At 39.5% G+C, this 21,383-nt stretch overlaps 1 protein-coding gene across 12 annotated transcripts; it reads left to right on the top strand.

The window, feature by feature from the left end:
- The first annotated feature begins 462 nt into the window (after positions 1-462).
- Positions 463-21,086, top strand: ppfibp1b (PPFIA binding protein 1b). 12 transcript variants are annotated; one of them, XM_026311652.1, is made up of 30 exons: positions 465-605; positions 2,923-2,950; positions 5,412-5,604; positions 7,587-7,668; positions 8,150-8,355; positions 9,227-9,316; positions 9,443-9,556; positions 9,725-9,856; positions 10,613-10,705; positions 11,233-11,325; positions 12,034-12,151; positions 12,300-12,344; positions 13,386-13,447; positions 13,533-13,617; positions 14,475-14,614; positions 15,076-15,194; positions 15,612-15,669; positions 15,843-16,017; positions 16,463-16,495; positions 17,102-17,243; positions 17,425-17,556; positions 17,779-17,929; positions 18,029-18,140; positions 18,271-18,359; positions 18,692-18,814; positions 18,911-19,036; positions 19,112-19,300; positions 19,599-19,763; positions 19,930-19,995; positions 20,099-21,086. In XM_026311652.1, the coding sequence occupies exons 4-30, from the start codon at positions 7,605-7,607 to the stop codon at positions 20,180-20,182; spliced, it is 3,006 nt and encodes a 1,001-aa protein (XP_026167437.1). In that variant the 5' UTR covers positions 465-605; positions 2,923-2,950; positions 5,412-5,604; positions 7,587-7,604; the 3' UTR covers positions 20,183-21,086. The 12 variants fall into 12 exon arrangements, with proteins under 12 accessions (XP_026167435.1, XP_026167438.1, XP_026167439.1 ...); XM_026311650.1 differs by lacking the exon at positions 5,412-5,604 and having other exon boundaries at positions 463-605; XM_026311653.1 differs by lacking the exon at positions 2,923-2,950 and having other exon boundaries at positions 463-605.
- The last annotated feature ends 297 nt before the right edge of the window (positions 21,087-21,383 follow it).

Below are 21,383 nucleotides of genomic sequence, written 5' to 3' on the forward strand. Positions count from 1 at the left end.
GCTGCTCCTCCTGTGCTGGCCCATCCTGGTCCTCGAGGGCTACTGTCCCTGCCCTTCCCTGTTCATTACCTGGATCAGGTGTGTTCAGCCAATCAGAAGCTGGGGGATACCATTTCACGTTGTCTTCCCTCACTTCCACCGTCATCTAAGATGGTATCTTCCAGATTCTAATGGACTGAACACACCTGATCCAGGTAATCCAGATAAGTGGTTGTTTGTGTTTATTTTTTGAAATATTATTTTTAATTTCTTTTTTAAAGTCTTATACAGTACATGTATGATATTTCTATGTTAATGTATTCTGAAATTTGCCTAAATTAAATATTGAAGAATAAATAATTAAAATAAACAAAAACAAGGAAGCTCTTGTGTCCCATCTCTTCCGTCGTACAGTGAATGCACCAGGACTCCCGGTTCAGGGCGGGATTTTCCAGCTGTGACGTCACAGCCTTTCCAGGGACCCTGTCACTTCGGCATCATGGCGTAACGATGTGGACGGACGGGGGAGGCACTGGTGGGCACGGAGAACTTCAACAACAAAGCACCGTGGACTCATTATAAACCACTAACGCAGATTTTTGAAAATCCAATCGAGCAGAGTTTCGGTAAGTGAGTTTGTGGATGTTTTTTCTAAGATTTTTTTTTTTCCACTAACTTCGGTTAAGGAGTTGCTAAAGTCCAGTCGAGACAAACGGCTGTTGCCCGTTTTCTCGCCGTAGTAACGTTTATTAGCAGTCACTTCTTAGTTTTTTTGCACGATGCTGAATGTTTTTTAATCAGTCCCGGGACATTAAAAGTTACTTTTAGATTGTTTCGAGTTTCCTCACGACGCTGAATTTCGCTTTTATTTCACTTGCTGGACAGAAAACAAATGTTTACGCTTCGTTGAGTGTTAGCTAACTGGTTTATATGGAATTCCAGTTTATTTTTCAAGCCTCACGACGATGGCGTCTCGTCCGTTAATCAAACCGTTGTCTGGAGGCTTCTGGAGTCACAAAGTACCAGTACCAGTTTACGACTTTGCCACCGCTCCAGACTCTGCCAGACACTGTTTAAAGTTGCTTGCCCGAGGCCGCTGTTTTGCGTGGAGGATACTTAAACTGTGTTGTCTTGAGGTGGTGCTGGCCTCACACACGATTTACTGGAGGTACCGGATCAAATGGCCACGGTGAACCGAACCAGTACCACAAGAACAGAGCTGTCTAAGAACCAGATAGTCACCAGGTGTTCGGTCATTTTGGTCGTTCTGCAAGAAGCATTGTGCCATAGCAATTTAAATTAGCTTACTCAAATCAGGTGTTTTTTTGTGATTTAATTATAGTTTTTTCCCTTATTTCCATCTGTAACTATTGTTCAGCTTTTAAGTAACCTCTAGGGTTCTTCGTGACAACCTCTTCCTACCTTTACTGTGCCAAATATGCTGGGAATTTGCTCAGGAAGAACAGAACAGATTTAACTAAATCAGTAATTTTACTGACTTGCAGTGAAGCTGTTCACAGCAAAACAATAACTTAGTGTATATCTTAAGTTATAGTTTGATTTACATGGGCTACACATTCAGTGATGAAAAACGTTGAAGCCAAGTTGATGTTGAAGCAGTGCACTTCTGAGTAATATGAAAACAATGTACTGGTATCCATCTTCAAAGAATTGCAGCTGTCATCTTTGTTTCATGTCTAAGAACACAGAAAAAGAAGCTCTTCATTTCAAAAACTACATTTTCATCTTCTCTTCAGTTTCTTTACACTGCATCACAAATGTAAACAAATGGATTTATTGTTTTTAGTTCCAGTTGGTCTAAAGAAAAAAGGATTTGTTTAACTTAACACCAACCTCTCGTTTTTCTATACGCCTCGTTGTTTGGTCTTATAAAATTAGTGATGATGTATTCTGCCTGCTCACCTAGGTCGAAAATAGCTGCAGGCTATTCCAGAGGAGTGCCCCGCAGACAGCTGATGAATGCCTCCACTGTGTTTGTACCTAGTGAATCACTGAACACACAGACTTCTAACTTCACTGCTTCATTTCATGCATCCTTAAACTTGGAGGCAATAATATTAGCCCTGTCACGAGATTAAATCACAGCAAAGACTTTGCTTATGAATCGGTTAAGCATCCTGCGAATGGTACACTGCATATGGTTAGTACCCAGATGCATCTATGGTAGATGATGCCAAAACAAAACCTTTATATGCTTGTTACTGCTCATCATTTTCTAGGTTTTACGTTGCTGAATAGGGTATTCACTGTGTAAAGTAACAGAGGATGAGGTTTGCAGGCCAGAATTAAGCTTTTCTTATGGAAACATTGTGTGAAGGTAAAGAGTAGGTCCAAGCCTGCATGACTCAAAACATTAAAAGTGTCATTATGTGGTGAGACTTGGATCTATCCACAGAAATTGGTACACACTTTCTCTATGCTATCTAGCTGAAAAAGGAACACTAAAGTAAACAGCTGTATGGTTTATGCCTGGATTGTAAATTCCTCCCTCCATGAACCCTCTTTACCCTCCTTGCAGCTCTTCTCAATGCAGGCTGTAAAGTCACTTCATGGCTGCTGTAAACCCTTTCTCTCCTCAGACACAGATGACCCTGAGGCTTTTATTTTGTTTTCTGTATGTTGCATACTTTAATAGTCACATGAGGCACCAATTGCACCATTTTCTCTCTTTTGAAAAAAAATTGTACCTATGCTCTTCATAAGGTAACCATTGAAGATGAGTTGTGATGGTGCTCCATGCCTCAAGGAACTTGAGCTGACTGATACATATATATATATATATATATATATATATATATATATAAAATAACATTACTTTGGTTCGTCCTGCTGACCTCCATTAGTTTTAGCATATGGCTGTTTTCACTGGCGGGCAAGATTACTTTCTGAATGTTGTTTTTCCCTCACTGGTTTTGTTTTTAGGCTCTCGGGGTCTAAAATGAGTATGCAGGTGAGTGTTAGACATACTGTGTGTACTGTAGCGTTGCCTTTCAGACAAAATAACCCACTACCATGAACAAAAGTCATCTGTGTGTGTCTTGGTGTAAGTGGTGCTTATAGAAGGGCAGACAGTGAGACTTTGTTTTTGGGAAGGATGTTTGCCCGTTGGGATTTTTGAGATGTCTCGCTTGACAGCAGGCTTGCACATATGAAATACTTACTTTAATACTCTAATGCTGGTACAGCAACTGCTCTCCTAGATTGTCTTTTAATTCATAAAAATATGAGAATATTGGGTAACCACTGAAACTCTGGGCAATAGTGGCAAAGGTTAGAGAAACAAGCTTGTGAATGCATGGTAGGTAAGCACGTTATGCTTTGTGTTGGTCCCTGTGCCCCCTGTACTCAGGCTGAAATCATGGAAGTGCTTAGGCAGGGTCTTTGCACTTGTTTACAACTGACTGACACATTGACAGCAGGTTTCCAAGGAGCATGTCAGGTATTGGCCTGCTGTGTCTGAACTGTGTTTGGTTAAAACCATGTGTTAACCTTCCCCATGTTTTCTTTTCTGCTTTGAGAGAAAAGCTGACTCAGGTTTTTGAGGGGGATGCCCTGCAGGCCTTGGTTCCAGTTTGAGTTATCATGATCCAAACTCTTGTCTGTGTTGTCTGCTGTTCACAATGGGATATACACTTCCAGTCAAAAGTTTGGGCGCACCTTCCTCTTTGGTTATTTTTCTTTATTATTAATTATTATATAACATTGTACATTAATACCGAAGGTAGCTAAACTATGAAAGACCACCTATGGAATTATGTAGTGTTATAAAACATATTCTGGACTGTTTATTTTAGATTGTCCAAAGTAGCTTCATTTAGCTTTGATGGCACCTTTGCACACTCATTGTGTTCTCTGCAGGTAGTCACCTGAAATGGTTTTCACTAACAGGCGGACCGCGGTCCGGGTGCGGACCCAAAAGCTGCCCCATACGGACCTGTACCTACAGCCAAAACAGAAGGTTATGATTTAAAACCTAACCGGGCGTTTTTATTTCCACCGGCTTTTTTTAGACTTTACGGTAGTGGAAACGCACAGACCAATTGCATGCGAGTTGAGCCATCCCACGTGATACCACTCAGCCAATCAAGTCTGTGCATTCCAGGCGGTAAACATTACGACTCTACAGTGTAAACAGCGCTAGAGGCAAGTTACACATGAAAAGATAGTACAAAGAAAATGAAAAAAGGCGATACATGTAGAAAACAAAGGGAGAGAAACAGGCGAGTGAGACGGAGAAAGAGAGGAAAAATAAGGAACAAATGGCGCCCACTAAAAAAAGAAAAGTGGACAGCGAAAATAGAGCATTTAATCTGGAATGGACAGACTCATTTATGTTCATACTTCCCACTGGGAACACTAAACCAGTGTCTCATATGTTCAGAAACCGTGGCACTTAGTGCCAATGTGAAACGCCATTATGAGACACAACATAAAGATTATGAATTCATTTGATTTGACAGTCAGGTATTGATTACATGCAGATGTTGATAAAACTACTAGGCTACTTAAATACATATCACACTAACTAGTTAGACATTATGATCTTCCGGACCTTTGCTTCAAGAAATTTTCTCTAACTGGACCTTTTTAAATTTTAGTTGAATACCCCTGCTTTAGACCCTCTAGACAGAGGGTCTTGTGCCAAGGAAAGGTGGATACAGAGTCAATGGGCCTATTAGTGCTACTACAACTGCTGTACAAATCCATATTATGGCAAGAAGTACTCTGTTAAATAAAGATTAAAAAACAGTCCATTAATACTTAAAGAGATGAAAGTCAGGCCATTTGAAGAATCACAAGAATTGTGAATGTTTCCCAAAGTGCAGTCGAACATAACCATCAAATGCTATGATGAGACTAGGTCAGAAGAGCACTCTCCTGGGAAAGGAAGTCCAAGAGTTACCCCTGTTGCAGAGGATAAGTTTATTGGAATTACCAGCCTCAGAAACCGCCAATTTACACCACCTCAGATTACGTTCCACAGAAATGCTTCTTGTGGTTCAAGTGGCAGACATATTTTAACATCCACAATAGACTACATGAGTCAGGCCTTCATGGTAAAATTGCAGCAAAGAAACCATTATTATGGAAAAACAAGCCAAAGAGACTTGCTTGAGGCAGGAAACACAAGAAGTTGACATTAAATCAGTGTAAAACTGGTCTGATGAGTCCAAATTTGAGATTTTTGGTTCTAACTGCCCTGTCTTTGTTAGACACAGAGAGGGTGAATGGACGGTTCCTGAATATGTGGTTCCCTCTGTGAAGAGGAAGAGGAGGTGTGATGGGTGCTTTGCTGGTGACACTGTTGGTGCTTTAGTTAAAATTGAGGGCACAATAACCAGCATGGCTACCACGGCATTTTGCAGCAATATGCCATCCCATCTGGTCTGCACTTATTTGTTTTCCAACAGGACAATGACAACAAACACTCCTCTCGGTTATGTGAGAGAGTGATTGAGTGCTCCATCAGATGGCCTAGCCTTCTCAGTCACCCTATCTGAATCCAGTTGGTTTGTGGTGAAGTGGACTGGAGCGTGAAGGAAAAGCAGCCAACAAGTACTCAGCACCTTTGGGAACTTCAAGATTTTTGGAAAACCATTTCAGGTGACTAAGAGTGCACAAAGCCTTCATTGAAGCAAAAGGTGGCTACTTTTCAGAAATAAAAATATATAACATATTCTGGGTTATTTTACATGTTTTTGGTTGCTAGTCAATTCCATATTTGTTCTGTCAAAATTCCAATATCTTGAGTATTAATTTACAATCTTGAAAACAATAAGAATATAGAAAAAAAACATTGAGATCGATTTGTCCAAACTTTTCAATTCAATTCAATTCCATTCAATTCAATTTTATTTGTATAGCGCCAAATCACAATACAAATCATCTCAAGGCACTTTACAAAAACTAAAACTAAAAACCCAACAATTCCCTTATGAGCAAGCACTGAAGAAGCTGAAGCTGAACAAGAAGCTGTGACCAAAAGTGGCCCACTAGGCGGCTTGCTACCTTTGACTAGTAGTGTATGTTATTACATCTGTTGTTGGAGTGTCGAGCTGCCTGTAGTTGGTTCCTGTCCTTATTAGTTTTTTCCCAGTGGATCCACCCTAGGATGGATAAATTCTTCAATATGTCACAGTAACCAAGGTCGCTCCTTAATGTGCTGTACTATGGACTTGAATTAAGAAAAATGCGACTCTGTTGGAAAAGTAAAAGCATTGTATAGTTTCACACTGTTTTGCCATTATTTCTGGTTTTGAGCTATTAGTCAACTGATTATTTGATGACAGAATATAAAATAATCAGTTGCTATTTTGATAATAGATAGCTAATTGTTCTTAATGTATTAGAACTGGGCCATATAGTTACTGTAGATAGCCTGAAGTATTTTTAGGTAGACATTTGTTGAAACCCACTTGGCCGTTGACTGGATCTCACCGATGGCATTGTGGTTCCTGTCATGTCTTAGCTTACAGTGTGTTGTGACGCTGCTAATGTTGAAGTACATTTTACACATAATGGAAATTGTGACCACAGGAATGCTAAAATAACAGTGTAAGGTCTGCGGGTGGTTTCCATAAACATTGAAAATGGTGCTACGTCCCAGTGTTGGGCACTCCCAGGATATGAGACAGCTGATTAAAGGAAAAGATGTGTGTGTGTATGCGTGTGTGCAGATGAGTGCCTCTGCATGCGTGTTTGTACATGCATGAATATACAGCAGAGCCTTTTGATTAAACATTCAGAGAGAAAGGGACTGCTGTGTTTTTTGGGCAGATATCCCAGACTAGGACACTAAAATGTATCTTCACTGAGGTCCAAACAGAGTGTCCAGTGTCCTATTGGAAGGACATCCATCGTGCCAGTATTTTAAGTAAATGGTCTGATTCTGAGCTGCATTATTCATTGTTGCTCTGACAGAATTTACAAAAGATCTGTGCAGCCAAAAGCTCAAGAAGGTAGAAACAGCCCAGTAGGACTCAGATAAATTTCTTTCAGTTGTTTTTCTGTCATTTCTATAGCTACCACAGACCCCGGATTACCATGTAACCTTTTAGATAGGTTGCTTTTCCTGGGTGTCTTAGTGTATGTGTTTCTACACAGCCAAACCCATCATACAAGCATGCTGTTTTACCAGGCAATGTCCTTTTTTAGGCATAGAGCACTGTGGAAGTTGTATTGAAGTTACAGCCTAATTCCTGGGTGGGAACCTTTGGTAATGACATGCTTAATGCCAACATCACTGCACTTTATTTGCCCAGAAACATAAACCGCTGTAACTGGTTTGCTTGATTGGTCCTCTACCTACAGTGTTGACGTTCACATCTCAAGCAAAGCATCAGATATTCAGTAAACTAAACTGTTATCAGTCTGTCAGCCGGCCGTGTTGTTAGTCACAATAAAGTTACATGTTATATTTTTAAATTCATTTCATTTTTGGACTGATTTTATGTACTTTATTATACTTTTTTTTCTATTTTCATCCATAATCCACTGTTTTCAAAAAAAACTAAATATACTACATCGAGTAAAATGTTGGTTATCAAAATAAAGTGCCATCTATAAAATGTTTCCTTTTTTCCCAGGCTTATCAGGGACTGAAGATGATGTCTGATGCCAGCGACATGTTAGCAGCTGCCCTGGAGCAGATGGATGGAATTATAGCAGGTAGGGTTCTCCTGCAGCATTAAAGCATGAAAGTTTATTCTGACTGAAAACATTAAAAGCAGTGATGGCTGTGTTTCTAACTTTTACGGCTGTGTCATAGTGTAACACAACAAAGTCTGATACAGTATAACTCACCAAGGTTGAGTCAACGTTGACAAGAGTTTGGTATCTTGTTATGGTTTGTTGCAGAGGTGATAGCTTCAGTGTGATGTTAGGAGCTTTAGGTTTGTCAGTGTTTCGTCTTCACTGATACACAACACAACCCATAACATTTCCCATAATGGTGTGTTGTAGAGGACTTTGATGTGGCATAAATTGTCTCCATATAACTGGAATGATAAGGATAATTTGCTTTAGTCCAAACTACAAGTACCATATTATTATTATGAGTAGTAATAATTAGTGAAGTATGAGATGGTACATCTGTGTCTTCATTGAATTATACCTTCTTTAATGTGGCTGTTGTGCTTCTTTCCCTAAGGCTCCAAGGCTATGGACTACTCCAATGGGTTGTTTGATTGCCAGTCGCCCACGTCTCCTTTCATGGGTAGCCTACGAGCACTTCACCTTTTGGAAGACCTGAGGAGTGTCCTGGAGTTGATGGACACAGAGGAAAGGGAGAGCCTGCGCTGCCAGATCCCTGACTCAACGGCTGACAGTCTTGTCGAGTGGCTCCATGGTCACCTGGTGAGAGTCTTGCATGCAGGAAAGACAAATGAATACTGCCTGAGACTCTGTGTGGCTTGTTCTCTGGCTTTTCTAGACATAAAGGGTGTAAAATATAGGGCTCATTGTTGGTATTGCGTGACAGTGACTTCATATTTAATCTGCAGATGGCAGTCTTTTATTTATTTATTTATTTATTTAAAGCTTCTGGACGCTTTGAGATTCACCCTGACTATATTTCCATAAGAAGCAGTTCCATTGTTGGAATAGGTTTACGTTATGTAAGCATGGAAGAGTTTTTGTCTGTAATGGCTGGACAGAATGTGCTCCAAACAAGCTTTAGTACATCTGGTGTGCTGCTGATTAAGCTCACTTTGTGTGACTGCACACAAGTATGGGCAAACTGTCCTCTGTGCAAGTAGACAGCCAGCTTGTTTGCTAAGTGAAAACATGACTGTTGCCTTTTTGCTGAGTTTCCTTGGAATGCAAGATGAAATGCTGGTGTTGTCAATGTCACAGCCAATGTGCTGCAAGAAACACGCTGACTTCTTGGGAACCAGAGTGGTGTTTGGGAGAGTAATGGGCTGTAGGCCAAATAAATGCCAGAGCTTTTGTGTAATGCTGTAAGTCGCTCTTTGTGCAGCAGTCTGAATGTGAGCCTTCTTCTTGGCCTTGTAAGGTTTTTGCTTGTGCAGGGTTAAGAAGTTTAGTTAGTCATGCTTTGATGTAAAGTATTTCATCTGAGATCACAGAAACTCTCATTGCTTTCTGCATGACTGGTCCTGTGCAACTCACCTGCGCCACTTACCTGTGTCTGCACTTAGAATGAGGCAAAACCAACAGTTTGCCTTAGGATTCTTTGTCTAATCCATGTTTTCTTTTGTCCCTGAAGTCTAATGGGCACATCTCTCTGGTTGGGGGTGACCACTACCAGGAAAGGCTTTCCAGACTAGAAAGTGATAAGGAGTCTCTGGTGCTTCAGGTACCCATGCAGCAGTGCAAAGATAATTTCTTAGTGCCACATTAAACCAACACAACACTGTATACTTACACTACATATGCATAAAGACATCATTTTTAAAACGCAATAATATGTTGGCTTATCCAGGTGAGTGTACTGACAGACCAGGTGGAGGCTCAGGGAGAGAAGATACGGGACCTGGATTTATGTTTGGACGAGCACAGAGAGAAACTCAATGCAACTGAGGAGATGCTGCAGCAGGTGTGTGTGTTTTTCACCTGTAACAGATCTCATGTCAAATCATATGTACATAAGATTCAGAGCCATTTAGTATTGAGAGCTGTGCATAGGGCATCATGAAGGTCACTAACTTTTGACAAAACTTTGACTGACAAAATTTTTTGTAACATCCTTCATTAATCATTGTAGGAGCTACTGTGCAGAAGTGCACTTGAGACCCAGAAGCTTGAGCTGATGTCTGAAGTCTCCAACCTAAAGCTGAAGCTAAATACCATAGAGAAGGATAGACTTGACTTTGATGACAGATTTCAGGATAGTGAGGTATGTGAGCTAATTCTTTGTTCCTTACTTGGTTGCCTCAGTTCAAATAGACACAGACTGTCCAACCACCCCCAACAAACACTCAGTCTTGCTTTCTGACACCTGTGTGGGAGCAGGACTTTTTATTTTATTGTCAGTCTCAAAGCAGCAGTGTGTTGAGTAGGTGTAAAAAGTCAGAAAAATGTTTTAGCACCACAATGAAATGTCAACATTCACTGAACTATTCAAGGGATGTATACCTGCTTTGTTTGCTGCTGTTATAGATAAAAACTGTGGGGTCTTTGTCTGTTTTTCACAGAATTTGAAGTTATTCCCCTTTGGTTAGAGACTTTGCAAACATTAAAATGTTAATCATTTGTTTAGTAGAAATGGGGATCTGTCTGTTCCTAAAGAAACCATCCAGAATACTTGAAAAGCTTTCAGACAAATTATGTTATGGTCCCTCACAATAATAAATCACTTTTCTAAAGCTTCCTCTCATTTTTCTTTTTCCTCACTTCTGCTGTTCTGAAACATTTACTCTACAAGGAATTCAATCCTTTTAAATACAGTAATACTGGAAAATCATCTGCTAATTGAGAAGAAATAGAGGCATCTGCACAATCGCATTTTGGCACCAGATCTTTAATTGTTGTGCAAATCTGATTTAAAGGGTGCAGTAAATTCAAATATGTTTTTGGAAGTAAATGTTAATTTTTAACATTATTTTAGGTTCGCTTGCTCATGAAGTACCATTCTGTGAATTTGTACTTCCAGGATTTGATTCTTGAAATTAACAAACTACGATACAGATTGACAGACCTGGAGAGTGAAAAACAACAGTATGAAAAGAAACTGAAATGCACAAAGGTGAGTTTTAAGAGGGGAGTTTGCACACTCCCAGTGTTTATATGAACATCTTTTCTTGACTAACATCTCTGTCTTCAGGAGCTGTTTTCTCCAGCTTTCTTTCACCTAATATCAAATATTTCTCCCTTTTATGATATGGAGAGAAACATTCATGCCAACATCCACTTTGTGGGACGCCCTAACTCTTGTATACACTTTCCATTCATAAGTATTAGTCAAGTCAAATCGACATCAGATTAATGCTTTGTCTACCTATATTAACAGCTGCAATTATTTACTCACTTTATTTATGATTTATTCTGCTGCAAATAGCTTAATGATTGTTTTTAAGGCTTTGGATTTATGTATTTATAATTATGACCTTTGATCCATAGCATCTCTTGGTGTCTATAGAGTGTTAAATTATTTTTATTGAGCTTTTATGCAAGTATCTTTATCTTTAAATCTAGAGTATTCGACCTTCCTGACCTCTTTCATTCCTTGCATCTGTATTTTCTTTCTTCCTTGGTTTGTCTCTTTACTGCTAGTCGCTAATGGCCAAGCTTTCTAGCCTGAAAATCAAAATGGGCCAGATGCAGTATGAGAAACAGAGGAAGGAGCACAAACTCCAGGCTATGAAGGTTGGCTTTTCTAAGGATGGTTTTTGTGCTTGCCGTATGATTATGGTTTTTGACCTCTCCCTTTGGCTCCTGTTTTTTTTTTTTTTTTTCCCTTCATGGGAGAAAAATAATTAAATCTGGTTTGCAGCCCTTTTTGCAAAATGAAGTTACTTTTTTTTCCCCTCAAAAACAATTAAATACATTAATATACTAAAGTGTGCAACAGTCAAATACAAAAAGTTAAGTGTGAAAATTACGATTTCTTCCTGTCTGCTATGCCAATTTAAGGCACCAATTTAGGCAAACTTTTCAAACCACAGGTTTATTGTATTATTTGACAAAGGTTCTATTTCTGTTTCAATTTCTGTTTCTCTTTATGCTCATTCCACTGATTTCCTTTATTATAATCTATTCTTCTCTCCATTTTGTGTACACAATATTATTTAAATCTCTTTGCTTGATTCCTATTTCTCTCACTTCAGTATCTAGTTTTTTTTTTTTTTTTTTACTGACCCATGTCTGTTACAGTATTACGTCTGCCCTCCCAGATATCACTGTTTACCACCCACCTCATGCATTTTGTCCTTCAGACCGGGAGTAGACTGCGTTCCTGTATGCCTCATCAGCATCTATTAACCTTAGTGTTGTGGGTTGTTTGAAGTGTTGTGTTGTGATGGGGGAGGTGGTGCCTATATGGAGGGAATACCCACACTGTTGTCCTCTGAACAGGAGGAGCTGACGTTACTGAGGAGGCAGCTGGAGGGCAAAGATGGAGAGATGAGGAGATTACAGGATGAGACAGGCTTCAAAGCCATCACCTCGAGCAGTGCAGATCACTCTGAGAGAGGTGAGAAAGACAGTTAAAACACAGCTTTACGTAATATGCTTGAATGGTAATACCAGTGTGTAAGTAGCAAAGCACTTGGTTAAGTCCTACACAAAGTCAGAATCTGCAAACAACCAGTGTTTGTTTCATAATTCTTTGTCCTGTTTAGTCTCTCATCCAGATGAAACTCTTAAAAAGAGGCTGAAAGAAAAACGTAAGGGGGTTTTTTATGTTTGTGTTTACTGCACTTCATTACTGCATCCATCTTAGCCCCTGTTTGCATGAACGAGCATGAGCCATCTGAACTCTGCTTGTCCATCATAACTGTTATCAGAGTGCTAATACCTGCCCACAGAGCACTACATGTCTGTTAAACTGCTAGCTTTCACAGATGTCGAACTGAACACACCCAAGGTCACCTAAAAGCCCTGATCACTGTTTTTCATGCCCAACCTGGAACTACAACAATGAATGTCTGCTTTGTGTTTTCAGCAGGAATGAGGAATGAACAGTAGTGTTTGTCAATACCAGCCATGCTGCTCACTCATCTCAATTTCTACCTCATGTCCTCCAACAGTAATCCTATCCTATACCCTCAGTATCTCTCCCCAAACTCCTCTCAACTTTGTTGCTCACACCAACAACTTGTGTGTGTGTGTGTAAATATGTTTATGCACCTTGCTAACCATTAATATTATCATGTTCAGTGTCATGTGTTAGTATCTTTGTTGTAAGTACCTGTCTTCCTGTGTGTTTTCTCCCATCAGTGGTCTTTCATTTTCATTTTCCACTCAGTTCACACACTCCCTCAGTATGCTTTTAAATAAAATTTCAAACAAGTTTAAAAGCATTGGCCAGTGTGTTCTTGCTAAGAGAACATATTGAAGCCCCTTTTGTTTTGGAGTACTTAGAAATAATAAAACTGTGGGAAAACGCTTGAATAATAGAAGATATTGAGGGTTGACTAATCACAAACCCTTGTCTGTTCTGAAAAGTGAAAATGCATCACCACAGTAAATATGTCCTTGTTCACATGATATGGTGCATCAATTTGAAGGATTGTTAAAAACAACTTATGTGGCTGTAATCTCACTGGAATTACAGTAATATTTCAGCCTGTATTGTATGAATACATTGAATCCTCCAGTTGGTGTTTAGGCTCATCATCCATCCCCACTTTTACCTTTCTCACACTTCACACCCTGAGCGCTACAGTTCTGTGCTTCTAATCTGTTTTTTTTTTTTTTCTGCCTAGACGTGGAAGTGCAGAGAATGAAAAAGGCAGTTGAGTCATTGATGGCAGCCAATGAGGAAAAGGTACATCTGGGAAGTTGCAATTTATGTATCATAGCAAGTGATTTAATTCTTTTGTTGTTCATTTTAATTTCCATTTTGTTTGCAGGATCGTAAGATTGAGGAACTAAAGCAGTCACTGCTACGGTATAAGAAAGTTCAAGATATGGTGATGTCTGTACAAGGGAAAAAAGGTGAGACATTTCTTCTGTCAGAGTGGATGAATAATATTAATTTAATGTCAGATATAAAGAAGTACTTTTTTCTTTTGCATGGTTTAGTCAATTTCTTATACATTGGAGCAGATGTAGTAAGAAAGTGACGTTGTGCAGATTATCCCTGTGATTTTCATTGAGTTTACAACTACTGCATGTATTCAGCATCTTATTGTATAATCCAGCAGCTGGTTATGCAGTCATAACCGGACTTTACTTGGTACTGAATGTCAAAGAACCCCCTACAGGTGAAGCAGAGCTTATTGATGCATTTCAGAGAAGTGCTTGATCACTAAGCTCAGAAGAGATGCACAGAAGCTCTGACTCCAGCCTGCTGTGACTGATTGACAGATATAGCACACACATTTCCGGCAGAACACATCACATCTGCACCTAAAAACCTGGCTTAAAACTCTGTGGGCCATTGTATGCATTTCAATTTAGTGCTAGGCTGTTTTCATTATATATCACAGGTGTTATAATGGCATTTCCAGCCATTGTTTCAGTGTAATATGAAATTCATCTTGCATAGACTTGAAGCTAAAGTTAGAACCGTAATCCACCACAGGAAAAACTAGGTAAATGTAAGTGGCTGAGAGTAGTGACTCCTTTGAAAACCGCCCTTTTTGGTGTGATAAGATGAGCTACATTTGAAACCTGTGCCAGACAATAAGTCAGTAGTTAGTGCCAGTAGTTAGTCTTCTCAGCTAATCTTTTTGTCTCTTTTTCAGAGATTTGAGATGGTTTAATTAATGCCAAATGGAAGATCTGCTAAGAGCCTTAAGCTTAAATGTTACATGTCAAAATTTATTTTATTTATTTATTTTTGACTCCAGAGAAATCCAGAGATAACGAGCATGTTGAGAGTCGGGGTGATGGATCCAATGCATTCTTGTCAGTCAACGCTATGTCTGGGGATTCAGAAAAGAATGACGTTACAGATGTTGAACAGCTGAAGAGGAAGAGCCCAGATGAGGTTTGCAAAGCACAATATAATGTAATGTTACAAATGTTTGCATCTTAATATAACTCATATACTTCATTGGAAAAGTAAATAATACAATAAAGCATGAATACATTTAGCAAGCAATTTCAGTGTTTTAAAAATGTACAGTATACTATTTTTAAAAAGTCTTTATTGGGAACCTCACATTATTTTTAGTGGTAACGGTTCCTAACTTTTTGCTCTTAAGCATTTTCAAATCTCATTGAAATGGTCTGTGAAACAGTAATAGCTCACTAACATTTCACATTTTTGAAAAGAGCCGAAGGGCTCCACATCCACTTAATCCTGTCAGTTCTCTGAGCATGTGGGTAAATTTAGACTCCTGTGTTTTCAAGGCCACAGGAGAATATTTAACTTAATGTTTTTGGGCAGTGTACAATTTGAGCTTTTAAACTTTTTTTTTTTTTTTTGTCTTTGTGATCTTTGTTTAGCTGGAAAGCTTCAATGGACTGAGTGAAGAGCTTTTGCGTGTACCATGTCCTTCAGACACAGAACAGATCTCAGGAAGAGCTGGCCTTACTGAGGGGGCCACACCAACAGAAGTAGAAAGGTAAACTAGAAGACGACCTTGTCCATTTACATTCTTTAATTCAGTCAGTCAACCAGTAGGATTCAGCCAGTGCTTTTTTTTTTTTTTTTTTTTTTTTTTTGAAAAGCCGGTGCTTTTTCTTACGTTTATTTCTTGAGTTAGTATTTTCTGTGCCCCAGCTGGTTTTCATGAATGAATATAAAAGATAAAATGTCAAACCTAATAGAATCGGTGTTTAACTTTTTACTGTATTATTGCAAAAACATACTTGCCGCAAATGGGATGTTAGTGTGTCGATAAGCTCTCTCCAATTTACGCATGAGAACAGTGTGTAAGTACAGTTTGTATCCTGTAGCCTCATAAAGTTGCTTCTCTTGACCATGTGAGACAAGGTTACTATCTCAAATACACAGCAATTTCTATGGTTTGTCATTGCAGCCAGGACACCATAAAGACTGACAGCCAGGACATCCTTGATAGGAGCAATAATGAAAAGGTAAAATAGGGGGAATTGTTATATCTAAGTGCTGTTTTATGAGATTTGTTATGAATACATACAGCCTTTTTCTTAAGGTAAAACATTAGAATTTACTTTACCAGAACGTCGTCCTGTATCATTTGGAAATATAGATGCTGTCTATGAGTAATGTATTTTTGTTTGTTTTTCAGAATACAAGTGAAGAAATGTATAAGCTGAGTGAAAAGCCACCCATTGGTCCTTCTGCCACCTTGCCTGTCACCACAGAGGATGACAGCTTTGGCTCAAGAAAGGCCCGATCATCATTTAGAAAGGGTTTCTTCAAGATCCGCGGGGGGAAGAAGACGAACAGCACTCCCAACCTTGGTAAGAGCAAACCACATGATTCAGTGGCTGGATAAGGAGTTACACCCACAAGGTGAATCAGCATGTATTTAATGTTACTGTGAGTGGCAGTAATTGGAATTTACTGTTTACTGGAGAGTCAGATTTTCTCAGAAGCTTTTCCTCCACTGTGGACAACTTTTTATTTTTTAAGACACACCCATAGAATAAACTCTCTGGACCAACACCATAATTTGCAGCCCACACTCATTTGATATGTTTTGGTACTGTTGATTACCCTTCAAACTCTGTGTATGTGTTTGTGTGTGTGTGTGTGTGTATACTGTATATACTCATATCTGTGTTTTCTACCCCTTTCAATCCCTGTTGTTATTTCAATCATAATTTCTGCCCTCTGTCTTGTCCTTTTTGTTTTGTTTTTTGTTGGACCCTGTCGTGTGTTATGTGTGCTTTGCAACACATGAAGACCGCAGCCGGAGTGCGAGTGCGCCTATGCTAGGTACAGTATAGACCATAGGTCATTGCAGGGTTGCAGTAGTTCTCCAAAGACACAATTCATTCATCCATATATTTATCATTTCATGTTTCAGTAGCTGCAGTGCTTTAACAGCCACACCTTTGTTGCCTCACATTGTTGCACAAATGCTCTGCCCAACATACAGCCAGTCTATCATGTTGATTTGCCTGTGTGCCTGCATGTATTTGTTTACACTCCTTTGTTTCCATCACAGCCTTCCCCAAACACAAATGTATTCATCTGGATTATCATTCCAAATGATCTTGAATGCTCTTCACTAAAAGTCTAAAACAAATAAACTAATAAATTTCCTTTCATATTTAATAAAATTAAACAGTTGTATTCCAGTCTCAGACATCAGCTGTGTCTGATGCATGTATACTAGATTGGGTATCTTGACGATCCACTCTGATGGATATCTGATCCACTGCCATGACTCTTCTCAGTCTGTCGAGGTCTTAGAGTCGTCATGTGTCTGAATGTTTTGTGGTCCCATGCAGCAGCAACTCTTTCTCCTCAAATATGTGCATGTCTCCTACACTGATGTTCGTGATGCATATGACGTTCTATGGGCATTTGCTTGTACAGCTGAAACAGAGCGACAAGGCACTGACCATCTGGATCTAGCCGGACTGCCTCAGAGGTCAGCCAACAGCGACAGCACCCACACACTCCCTACAACTCCAGAGAGCAGGAAAAAATCCAAAGGAATCAAGAAACTCTTTGGAAAGTAAGTAGTAAATTACATGAGAATTATGACCTCTTGATTAAATTAACTTTAATAAAATAATGTAATGCTTTCATCTTCAACTTTAAGCATGAATAGTGTGCAAATAATTTTATCATAATGGAGATTTGTGTAATTTGTGACACAATGTTTAGTATTTAGACTTGAATGTCCTGTTTGCAAGGCTAAAAAGAAGTCAGTCTACCACGTTTAACCTGGATGACAACCTACCAGAGGTGGAATTCAAGAGGGGTGGAGTTCGAGCCACAGCAGGACCCAGACTGGGCTGGTCTTGTGACTTTCAGCGAGTCAACAAGTAAGTCTGTGCATTCAGCCTGAATAATGAGACTCACAATGTTTCCCCATTGTGAAAGTCTGGCCTATAGTGAAAATGTAATACCGGGATTTTTGACAGAGCAGCCAGGATAACAAGGACATCAAATGCCTGTATTGTATCTCACAATTCTCACAACTTGTATCTGTTTGTGACTGTTTATTACAGTGGTGTCCCTGCATATCTTTTTTTTTTTTTACTTAGTGATGTTGATGCTCCCTTTGCACGCTGGTCAAAGGATCAGGTGTGTGACTGGCTGCAGGACCAGGGTCTTGGCCTTTACGTGAACATGGCTCGTGTTTGGATATCCTCCGGACAGACGCTGCTACAGGCCTCACAGCAGGACCTGGAGAGGGTGAGAGGAAGCAGATGACTGAAGCTGGCAGGCAAGCACAGCAGGCTTGTGTTGAATTTACTATTCTTTGTAATCCTCACTTCTCTTGTAAACGTTTAGGAGATGGGCATCAAACACCCGCTGCACAGAAAGAAGCTGCAGCTGGCTCTACAGGCCCTTGGCTCAGAAGAGGAGAATAATAAGGGAAAGCTGGACTACAACTGGGTGACAAGTGAGTGCCAGCTGCCAGTCCAAGATATGAGTCTTGTTACAAATGGGCTGTTGGTTAAAGGAACTTTTATTTTTTTAAGTTTCCTTCCTTCACATGGTTCTTTTTTTTTTCTTTTTTTTCCTCCTCTCAGGATGGCTGGATGACATCGGTCTGCCTCAGTACAAGACACAGTTTGATGAAGGGAGAGTAGATGGTCGCATGCTGCATTACATGACAGTGGTGAGTGATGACAAAAGATGTACTCCCCCACAGACCCTGTGGATGAGTAGGTGTGATGACTGCAGTGTCACCTCATATTACTATTATTGCACAGAGAGTCTGAGCTCCAGTGGACATGGCCTGATCTCACCCTCTGTGGTAACCACTGACAAAGCTGAAGCCTCGGGCTCAGTTGAACCTGTGATTTATTTTAAGAGGGTTCAGTGCCAGAGAAGCACTTAAATATTTTTATGTTATTTAATAATAAACACAATCCCAGCTTCAACAGAACAGTTTTTTCTTCATTTTTTGAATTTTACAATAAATCGCTGATGTCTTACTCTGTCGTTTAGGATGACCTACTTTCTCTCAAGGTGGGAAGTGTCTTGCATCACCTCAGCATCAAGAGAGCTATACAAGTGCTCCGACTGAACAACTATGAGCCCAACTGCTTGCGTCGTAGGCCATCTGACGAGGTGTGTTACCTTAGCAGTCAGTTGAGAATTAACATTTTGTAAAATAGAGCAGTATGCAGACATACTCTCTGCTTTTTCTGTGCTATGTCTCCACAGAGCAACATTTCTCCAGCTGAGATTTCCCAGTGGACCAACCACAGGGTGATGGAGTGGCTGCGGTCCGTAGACCTCGCTGAATACGCTCCCAACTTAAGAGGAAGTGGTGTCCACGGGGGGCTGATGGTGAGACAGACCGGAGTCTTCCTGGGAAATAATTGTCCCTAAAGGTGTCTATGTCTAACATGTCTCTTTCATCAGGTTCTGGAGCCACGGTTTAATGTGGAGACCATGGCATTGCTGCTGAACATTCCCCCCAACAAGACTCTGCTGCGTCGCCACCTCGCCACTCATTTCAGCCTGCTCATTGGCTCAGAGGCCCAGCAGCTCAAACAGGAGTGTCTTGAAAACCCAGATTACACTCTGCTTACTGCCACCACCAAGGTCAAGGTATGAACTGGTCATTAGTGACAGATATCTCATCTTCTGAATAGTTGCCCGCATAGTTTTACCATTCAGGAAACAATATGTATGTCAAACATTCATAACATTTTTTAAATGTAATTTGATTTTATTCTATGATATAATAATGTTTAAATTTACTTAAAAGATTATAGTTTTTAAAATAAACCATGATGGGGATGTCATCTGTTCTTTATATTTATATATCTGTATATACACATATATATAGATATATAAATTTTATATATAAAACTGTTTCTATCTTCTCTTTCCTGATTCATACCAGCCAAAGAAACTGTCGTTTGGTAACTTTGGTAATTTAAGGAAGAAAAAGCAGGAGGAGACTGAGGAGTATGTGTGTCCCATGGATGTGGAGATGCCAAAGGGAAGAAGCTTCCAGAAAGGCTTCGAGCTCCAGATCTACGAGGACGACCTGGACAGACTAGAACAGGTGAGCATCAAATTATAAACCTCTTCTCATTAACAGTGTTGTAACATTTTTGCAGTACAACTGAAATCTTGTGTGCGTGTCTTACGGGAAAAACATGACTCTTTTCGTATTAAATAGGAGAATTCGGTCTGTATTCTTAGTTTGAAAGCTGTTTCTCTGGTTACAGATGGAGGACTCAGAGGGAACTGTGAGACAGATCGGAGCTTTCTCTGAGGGTATTCAAAATCTAACGGTAAGAATCTAAATATTGACCAGGCCACATTGAACATTGTTCTTGTTCATGCCATTATTTCATAAGCTTTAAATTTTGATTTGTGTTTTGTGGCTTTTACCAGAGCATGCTGAAAGATGATGAATTCTTCAAAGAGATATCCAATTCACCGAATCCCAGCGTAACAGATAATGACTCCAACGCATGAGACTGTCAGCACCGTGAGACCTGGTCCTGCTGTGAATGAAACTCTGTGCCAACCCTCTCCACTTGCATGCAGACTTGTCCCAACAAACCCCAAGAATGCGCTCACATTTCTTTTTAGTGTTACATCCAGAGATGAGCCAAAAGTATTAACAGTGTTTAGATTTTTCTGTTTTTATCTCTTTTACCATGGTCTGATGTTGGAGGGAACATTTAGGGCAGCACCACTAGACTTCTTTAGTACTGGTGTCTTTCTTTTTAGGACAGAACCAAAGTGTCAACTAGCAGAAAGATGACATCTAGAATATGCCAATATAGATTTAATATATGTTTTTGGAAATGGCCTTCAGACTGTAGAAACATTGAGAAAAAAACACATGGACTTCGTATAAGTTAGCGTAAGGTAATAACACCAAAACAGCTGCTATGTTTACTGCAAAACTAAACCCTGCTAATGAAATAATTCTTATATTTTATCCTGCTCTGAAGATTTAACAGGTTTTCATTCAACCGTAATACTCTGCATGCCATTACATATCATACAGTACAAGCCCTAATGGATATCAGTGCATGATATTGAAATCAACACATCCATATTTGAGCTTGTCATTTTATGTGAACTATGAATTGATTTTATTGGATTTTTTGGGAAAGTGTTGTAGCATATTCACATATGTCTCAAAGTAAGAATTTTGTAATGCAGCACTCGACCATACCTAAGAAGGTGAGGTTTTTGTTTGTTTTTTTTTACATTTATCCAATATGATCAATAAAGTAATTTAAATCGGTTTATTAAAATGGACACAATGAGAGTTGTGGGAAAAGCTGTTACTGTCAATGCTGAATAATGACAAGCAAACCAAGTGTCCTAAAAACATGGTCATTAAAGAGTTAAGCCACCTGTTTAATTCTGAATTCTTTACTACATACTTAAGCTGTGAATATCAGTCTTCTTTGTTTATATCATCGCTCAACTCTGATCATGGTGACCAGTTGTTTGGAAAACATCTGCTCTGGGTAACCTCTAGGAAGAACCCTGACAAACAGCCCAGTGGTAACTACAGTTAACATTTTAATTTCAATATTTCATTATTAAAAGTTTGAGAAACTGAGACTAAGCAAAATAATTACAGAAAAACCAGGTGTCCTTCACATGTGACATTATAGTTACTATGGAGTTTTGTACCATGGTCCATACTCTCAGA

The sequence above is a fragment of the Mastacembelus armatus genome, chromosome 6, assembly GCF_900324485.2.
Source record: "Mastacembelus armatus chromosome 6, fMasArm1.2, whole genome shotgun sequence".
Classification (NCBI taxonomy): Eukaryota; Metazoa; Chordata; class Actinopteri; order Synbranchiformes; family Mastacembelidae; genus Mastacembelus; species Mastacembelus armatus.